The 8,558-nt window shown below is 43.9% G+C and overlaps 1 protein-coding gene across 1 annotated transcript; it reads left to right on the forward strand.

The window, feature by feature from the left end:
• The first annotated feature begins 2,171 nt into the window (after positions 1-2,171).
• zgc:92275 (cholesterol 7-desaturase nvd) lies at positions 2,172-7,715 on the forward strand. Its single transcript, XM_035608175.2, has 7 exons — positions 2,172-3,198; positions 4,922-5,110; positions 5,381-5,559; positions 5,685-5,810; positions 5,965-6,084; positions 6,235-6,411; positions 6,976-7,715. The coding sequence occupies exons 1-7, from the start codon at positions 2,811-2,813 to the stop codon at positions 7,135-7,137; spliced, it is 1,341 nt and encodes a 446-aa protein (XP_035464068.1). The 5' UTR covers positions 2,172-2,810; the 3' UTR covers positions 7,138-7,715.
• The last annotated feature ends 843 nt before the right edge of the window (positions 7,716-8,558 follow it).

Below are 8,558 nucleotides of genomic sequence, written 5' to 3' on the forward strand. Positions count from 1 at the left end.
CAGCGAGTGCTTCGAATTTGTTGAAACAGAAGGCGTTAAATGTTATTGTCTCTATACATCAGTGTTGCCCGCGGCAAGATTTCTATGCATTTTTTATACAGTGTTCTGGGTAATGTATTTTTTATACCTTTTGAAAACCATGGGCCTTAGAGTTTACAGCCAGTCAATCAATGATACTGGGGAACTTAAAGTATTTGAAAATCTATTTAAAAAGATTTTGTCTTTATTTTTTATGGCCATTCGATGGCCGTGGCACAAAACCAAACTGACATTATGACCCTTAAAGTTGTAATGGTGTAAATTGTTCATTCATCCCTACTCACATCCCTTCATCCTCTTTCCTTTCTTCCCACATCCATGTTTGAATATATTGACAGCAAGACATTAAAAAAAGACAGATGCATCAATTCCCGCTGTCGCCACTGCTCTGTGCTTCCGTCTATGATTGAACAACACGGATGTGAAGGATTAACTTTGTGCAATATTAAAGGAGATCAAACTGGGTTTCAGTTGCTAAGAATACGCAGCAGTAACAACAGAGAGCATCCGAGCAGCTGTTCTTGTGAGAAGTAGGTCAATACAACAACAACAACAACCCAGAAACGATAAGTGGAGTTTTGATCCAAAGTCGAGACCTGCGTCAGCCCCTCTGTGTGTGGCACCGGATCGTCTATCACCAGATGATAGAGGCCTTTACAAATCTGATTATTCTTCATGTGATCCTGCAAAACATTTTTAATACAGGTCATAGTCAGGAATGAAGCTTTGGAAAGAAGTTCAGTCTGGAAGATTTGTCCTACAGCATGCTCACACGCCTTTTTTCTACCTGCTCATTGGTCTTCATCCAATCACAACCTGACACTCGCCAATAGTCAGTAGCTTGTAAGCGCTCAAACCTTGACAATGAATTGAAATTGATACTGTTCACCATGAATTTAGTTTATTCTATAATTCTAGTCTAGTCCTGGACCATATAATAGAAATTGTGTATTTCTTTAGATGCCCCTATGGAACTTGTATTGGTGGGGGAACCAGTAAAGAGCTAAACTCCTGAATGGACATTGTGAAGCGTAAACTCCACCAGACTTCTGCTTTAAGACCCTCTCACCGTACTCAAAGGCACAACCTAGTGGCCAAACATGGGCAGATCAAATAATCGCCTTTCTCGCACTAGATGGACTAATTTCACACGTCATCTTAGACAATCAATGTGTGTATTTCACCTTACAGCTGTGAAGGATTCTATATTGTATTTCTCCAAAAATATCCATACCCTGATCCCCCGAGGAAAGCATTTATCAACTCACTTACAGAAACTAAAGCATATTTTAAATTGGCTATGTGAAGTTTTCTGCCATATTGCACTATACACATAACAGGATACCTACTGTCCATCCATCCATCCTTTATCTAAACCACCTTGTCGAGAGGGCGGGGCAGACCCCGGACAGGTCGCCGGTTTATCACAGGGCCATGGACACAACGGCTAATCATAGAGAAAATGAACAGTCCTGAATGAAGAGGGTGAGGGCCGTGACGTGAAAGACGTACGACAAAATGAGCTGTGTGACGAGCTTCGGTGTATATGCTTCGTATACTGTTACTCCTGTACGTCAATCTTTGGTTTTTTTTCTCATGAGAGACGGCAGATTCCTCAGAACCGAGACATCCTTCCTTCCACAGAAACCCTGAGGACATCCTTTCCTGTTCTTGCACCACCTTGAGTTTCAGGAAGCGCTCATGCAACATTTAATTTAACTCTTGATGTTGCAATTCAACAGAGGACAAAGGAAACATTTGTGTATATACAGTATATTTTTGTTTTTACCTTGTGCTTGCTGCCTGTACCTTGATATTGTTAGTCAGCCAACTCATAACTCAAATCTCACTTCATATTTTATAAGAGAGTCAGTTTTTATTCATGAGTATACTTATAATCCTAATAATGATGGGACAAAAACTCCCACTTCTTTATTCTAGAGCTGCAACAGTTAATCGATTACTAAATTAGATGCCAACTATTTTGATAATCGATTAATCAGTTCAAGTAGTTTTTATGGAAAAAAGCCTTAATTCCCTGATTTCAGTTTCTTAAATGTGAATATTTTCCGGGCTCTTTGCTCCTCTGTGACAGTGAACTGAATATCTTTGGTGTGTGGAAAAAACAAAACATCATCTTGTAGTTTTGGGAAACACGATCTACATTTTTCACCACATCATGGACCTGACGACTAATCGATTAATCGAGGAAAAAATCGACAGATTAATCCGTCATGAAAACAATCGTTAGTTGCAGGCCTACTTCAATCCCCAATTTATCAGCAAACCAGAAGCCCCTCACTGTGGAGAGGTCACTGGCACTTGGGATGTTCAGTATTTTCCGGCCTTGACGATATAAGATCCACAAATAAAATTCACAAAAAAGCAATGTGTGCTGCTCAAACATTGCTTCTAGTCTAGTTGTCTAGAGTCGTGGTGTGTTAAATCTTCTTAGATCGTTCAACAAGTCGTTCAATGAATTTTCACCTCGGTCACCTCGCACTCGCAGCTCTCCATGGGTCGGAAACCGCGCTGGTAAATCCCACAGAGAACCGTGGCATGCATTCTCAGGAAGTTCGCCCCCTCGAGAATTCCCACGAAACGAATCGCATGCCATTGCTTCAATTGCCCCCAAGACAAATGTCAGGTGCGGTCCTGCTCCAGCCCCCCCCGGGCGTGACTCCACCCGAGCTGCGCATCCTGTCTCCAAGACTGCGAGCGCGCGATGTCAGTGCAGACAGCGGGCGTTGCTGTGGTCGAACAGTCGCACCATGTCCGCAGAGAAGAGAGCAGCGGCCGTGGTCGCGTTGGCGGCGGGCGCGGCGCTCGTCACAACGCCGCTGGACTCGGGCGTCGGCGCGCTCCCGCTGTGGAGCGCAGCGGGGCCGCGCGCCGCCGCCGCGTGCGCCCTGGCCGCGCTGGCCGTCGTGGCCGCGTGGCGTCTGTGCCGGCTGCTCTTCGGCCCGCTGGTGATACTGCGGACCGCCGACGACGTGGGATACGTCGCCGAGAGCGGTCGCTCCAAGGCGCAGGCGGCAAACGAGGCGCGGCGCAGGAGGAGGACCGGAGACCTGCCCCCAGTCTATCCGAACGGCTGGTACAAAGTGCTGGACTCGTGCGCGCTGAGGAGGGGCGACGTCAAGAACGTCACTGTTCTAGGTATGATGCTCTGATGAGACACCCAAGCAAATGTATATTCACTTGTATCTGTAGACATTTTAACGTGAGCTGCATGTGTGAAGACTGAGCTCAGGTAAGTGTCCAGGTGGAAGGCACATTCGACCCACCGGGGTCAGATACTGTATTCAGAAGCTGATGTCACTTAACTCTAAGTGAATGTCATTCACATTTCAGGTGTTGCAGTTGGTGACAACCACACCCATGGCAATGTAGACAAACAACTGGTTGATCAATGTGTTGACACAACATCACCAAAATTCACTTTGGTGATCAATGAATAGTTCAAGTGTAAGTTGTTGTTTGTGATGGTTTTCCGCCTCGTGCACTTGTCTGTCTGCTCTCTGTTGTCTTGGTAATGAGGCTCAGTTGCCAGGGAAGGAGAGACAAGCTCATTTTACAAAGTCTTTAACAAAGGCCGAAGTAGTTTACACACACACACACACAGGTGTTTCAATGTCACTGAGGTAAATGTTGTGGTTACCATATATTATACTACTATAGTAACTGTATAATGACATAATGGTATAGTGAAGCTGTATTTAACAATTATCTCACTCTCTATTTCACTTGTAACTGATTCATGTTTTTGCCTTTGCAACCCAGTGTCATTTAATTGTGGAAAAAAGGTCCATTATATTTTCTTTTAAGATCATTTCCGTCTTGAGAGCACTGTACCCGACTACCTGGGTTTTAATGTCAATATGCGTTGGCGACGCTTGATCTCCTCAGAGAGTTTTCTTTGAGTGTGTAAGTTCAAAAAGTTAGAGTGTGCAGTCACATAACCCACAATTAATAAACAAAGAGTCTATGAAAGTTTTTATACCTGGAAAAAAGAAATGTACCATCCACTATATCAGTGAATGGTCGTAACTATTAGTATTTGTTCAAAAATCATCTCCCAACTATATTTCCAATCAACTCATTGATCATTTAATCTCTGGATTTTGTTTGAATATGTTTAAACAGATTCATGGTATAAAGTGCTATATAACAAATCCTCACCTTTGAGAAGATGTTACTAAAGAATATTTTGTGTTCTTCCTCGATACCGATGATGGCGACTAAAACAATGAATACTTACGTAATACAAAATCATGGTCTCAGCACCGAATTTAAACGTGCCAATTATTTTTATAGTATTTTATTTCCGTCATGTACTCAGATAGGAGTTTGCTCAGTTGTCAGGGAGCCTGATCCGTCGAGAGGTGCCGGGGAAGAACCATGTGGTTGAGAGATTCCGGGAAAAGGAGTAAGCGCACACTTCGTCACCCAGCCTGCACTAATCTGGGAGCTCCCACCCGACTCGTGAGCCATGTGAACTATTTGCCCTTTGCCACCCAGTTACAGCTGACACCCCACTGCTCCCGCTAAAATCCTCCCCCCTTTAAAACAGTTTGCTCCATCTGTCAGTTTCATATCTAGGCAGAACAGAATGGGGTATAAACAAACAATATCAATATCAAAATATATGACCCAGCGTCTCCTCCACTGACAAATTTAAGCATAGCACCTCAAAATTATAGACGACAATATTTAATTTCAATGCAACTTTATTTGCATAGCGCCAAGCCACGCTGAGGTGTCTCTGATTAGCAAGTGCACACTCAGTTTGTTTGTTGAGAAGTACACTGATAACTTCAATATGAACTGATTTTTGGGGATGGTATTAAAAGTCGGACTCTGCTGTGATGAATGATCGCAGGTGAGCAGGTGGCAGTGTTTCGCGGCGAGGATGGGGAGGCCCACGTGCTGGACGCCTACTGCGCTCACCTGGGTGCCAACCTGGCTGTGGGAGGACAGGTGAAGGGAAACTGCCTCGAGTGCCCATTTCATGGATGGCAGTACAGTGGGAGTGATGGCAAGTGTGTGAAGATCCCCTATGCGGAGAAAGGTACGAACTGAAGGTGACGTGTTTGAACTTTCTTTTTAAAAACTGCTGGAAAGAGTTCATCCCCTGGGGAGCATGACTAGGCTCAGTGAGATGACTGAATGATGGTTGAACCAGCACTGTTTGGTAGATAGTGGTGAAACAGTTGTTGATAACTGAACATCCACTGTGAACAGAAGATTGTAAAAGTAAAAACATTTTTTTTTTTCTCTGAATACATCCCGACTGAAGGGGACAATGACTCAGATTCCCCGTTTTCAATTTGACTTTCAGTGCCAGAGTTCGCGAAGGTCCGCCACTGGCACAGCTGCGAGGTCAACAAGCAGATCCTGGTTTGGTTTCACTGCGATGGAGAAGATCCTCAGTGGGCCGTCCCAGAGATTCAGCAGATCACAAAGGGAGAGTGGGTCTATCGGGGGAGAAGTGAGCACTTCATCAACGCTCACATACAGGTAGGTTTTCTTTTTTTAGGATAAAACCACATTCATAAGGTGTTTCTATTGCGTCAGGGGTAGGGGAGTGTTCACAAGAACCTCATCACATGACAATGTCTCTTGGTGACCTCCCCTCTCGACAGGAGATTCCTGAAAATGCAGGAGACTTTGCTCACCTCAGTCACCTGCACAAGCCGGGCATCATCAGTGGCACAGATCTGCGCTACATCCACAACAAGATCTTGAAATTTTTCCAACACGACTGGAAGGTAAGATGCTCGTGCGGGTAAGACGGCTGAATGTTATTTTTTGATGCATCTGATGGCATTTAGACCTTTTTGATGGCTCGTCTGAGAGAAGAGCCTGCGTCTGTGTTTGAATGCCACTTTGTAATCTATGTTTGTGAATGTGTGTTTCCTCCAGCTTCAATGGGAGCCTGAGTCAAAGCCCAACCAGCACTGTTCTACGTTGTCCCTGAAGCACTGTTTCATTCTGTTTGGACGCCACGTCCCTCAGTTGGATTTAGATTTTGTGGCCACACAGGTAGTGTAAAGATCAAACTAGATATGCAGTGAAATACATGAATCAGTCCCTATAAAACGAGTTTATCAATAACTTTGGGATCATGCACATCACTGTCCATATTTCAGAAGTACTCTTCGAGACATTATCCTCCATTTGTTTGTGTTCCAGATGGGTCCAGGTGTGGTGTTTCTGCAGTGTCACCTCGGATTATTGGGCCGGGGTGCAATCATACAGTGTGTAACTCCAGTCGAGCCTCTGCTGCAGCACGTCACCCACACCATCTTTTACCAGTCCAATATGCTACCGCTGATTCCCAAATTCATCCTCAAAGCCGAAACCATTCAGGTGCAGTTGACACTTTCCTTCTTCACTCACAGTAACGTTAGAGCTGCTGCATCGCAGGAGAAAGTCGGAAAGACACAGTTGCTCTATAATGAAAAGAAAAGAACAAAAAACATTGTTAAAAGTACGGTGACCCCGATGTGCAAACCACAACAGCAATTATAGGTTAGGTAGCTAACTAGCGCTCCAACCTCCCAAACTGTGTGTGATGCTCGAGTTCAAATTTTTCATCAGAGGGGAGATTGCATTTTGTTACAATAATTTAAGTTCAGTTGTAAAACACTGATTCACACTGATTTATTTACAGGACGATATATATATACAAGTACATTTTTTCAAATCTTCTGCAACTGTGCCATCTGCTGGATTATCAAGTGCACAGTGACGTAAAAGAGGGTTGAGGGATTGCTGAGCATTTTTAATAAACTTTAAGACGTGAAACTAATCTATAACATATCATGTCTGGTAATATAAATCAATTATCATTCACTCGGTGCTTGTCTTTTCACCAACATCATTTCTAAGTCTTGTCCAGTGAGCTTCTCCTGTTTTCCTTTTTCTGTCCAGTTTGAGCGAGATGTGATGATCTGGAACAATAAGAAGTACGTCTCCAAGCCCCTTATCGTGAAGGAGGACGCAGCCATCCAGAAGCACAGGCGCTGGTTCAGTCAGTTCTACAGCGAGAACAGCCCGAGGATGCAATACCAGCGTGACAATTTGGACTTTTGACCTCTCTGGACTACAGGAGGAGCGAGGATGTCAGGGTTGACCTCAACTACATACTGTATCTCGAGGCATGTACATTTTACAGATTCTGTATGGTTTGATGAATGATGCATGAATGATGCATGAATTCTAATTATATATGCAAATTCCCTTTTAACCCTCGACATTTTTCCATATTTTTGGTCCGCTTAATAATTCTTGTAAAACCTCAACCCTGTAATGTAAAGTCAAGTTATATCCATCTTGTTTTTTTCAGGACAACATATATATGAATATGTATGCTACAGTGATATCACATTAATGCATAGTGGGCTTGTTTGAGTGAATATAGCCTTTGATCCTCCAGCCTGAAGTGCCTGAACTGAGACTGAGTGGGTGATTTCCACACATACATATGACATTTTGATAAACCAGTCAAGTTATCAATACTGAGAACAACAGAATTGCTGTGTTATGATGCTGACAAAAAATACATATTAAAACCCAGTGGACACTTCAAAATATATACCCGTGGTGTACCTTAAATACCATCTGTAAATCAGCAGTTCCATGTTAATATAAATATAAACCACGTGCTCCTAGTTTGAGTGTGTATCAGTGTCTTTCTCTTTGTGGCTTTATCTCTATTTGTCCGTCTTAAATCTCTAATGTGTAAACATTGAGGTATAACTGTATAATGGCAGGCGTGTTTGTTTTCCGATTCGTATTTCGGGTTGCCAGCTGATAAAGACTTAACAGTGAGACTACCTGTCGGCTAATCTACCGACCAGTGACTTCGTCATGTCGTCCCTCGAGAAAGTAAAGTCCGGGTCCCAGAGGAGAAAAGAAAGAGAGGAAAATCATCACCAGCAACAAAGAACCAAGGTTTTTTCCGTCAACTCTGAATGAGTTGAATTTAGCGACATGAGGTGGACCCGACCTCCGTGTGAGTCTCCATGTTTGCTACGTCGTGTCGAATGCGGTTGTACCGGAAAAAGGAATCCGCTGTGCGCCACCATAAAGTGTCCCCTGTCGGTCGCTCAGTTGGTTGCGGTCTGCAACTTTGCCACCACACAGCGCCAGAAAAGTACAACAATTACACACCAACACACCAATTACCGAATTTGTTCGAAAGCACAAAACTTCTTGTGCATAGCACACAAACTCCTCGGAATCTGTTCCGCCTCAATATGATTTTCGTAACTCCCCAGTCTACACTTCTGCACCGCACTGCATGTGTGAGCGTGTTAAATTGAGCAGAGTAGCGATGTGTTGACTTGGCCAGTGGCACTTCTCTGGCACATGTAGCACCGCTCACGAGCACTCCTTATCTGTGAATGTACTTATCTTATCTGGGTTCGTGATGGGAGAGAACCGTGGTGCCTTTATTCTCCCGAGGCATTAGCCGTTGGCTCACATTTAAACACGCTACCTACGTTGGGGGC

The sequence above is a fragment of the Scophthalmus maximus genome, chromosome 20 (assembly GCF_022379125.1).
Source record: "Scophthalmus maximus strain ysfricsl-2021 chromosome 20, ASM2237912v1, whole genome shotgun sequence".
Classification (NCBI taxonomy): Eukaryota; Metazoa; Chordata; class Actinopteri; order Pleuronectiformes; family Scophthalmidae; genus Scophthalmus; species Scophthalmus maximus.

Excerpts from the sequence above, each read along its gene's own strand:
- zgc:92275 (XM_035608175.2), top strand. The coding sequence starts at position 2,811 with ATGTCCGCAGAGAAGAGAGCAGCGGCCGTGGTCGCGTTGGCGGCGGGC. Across the intron at positions 5,111-5,380 it reads GATCCCCTATGCGGAGAAAG|TGCCAGAGTTCGCGAAGGTC; the intron begins GTACGAACTGAA and ends TTTGACTTTCAG. Across the intron at positions 6,412-6,975 it reads TCAAAGCCGAAACCATTCAG|TTTGAGCGAGATGTGATGAT; the intron begins GTGCAGTTGACA and ends TTTTCTGTCCAG.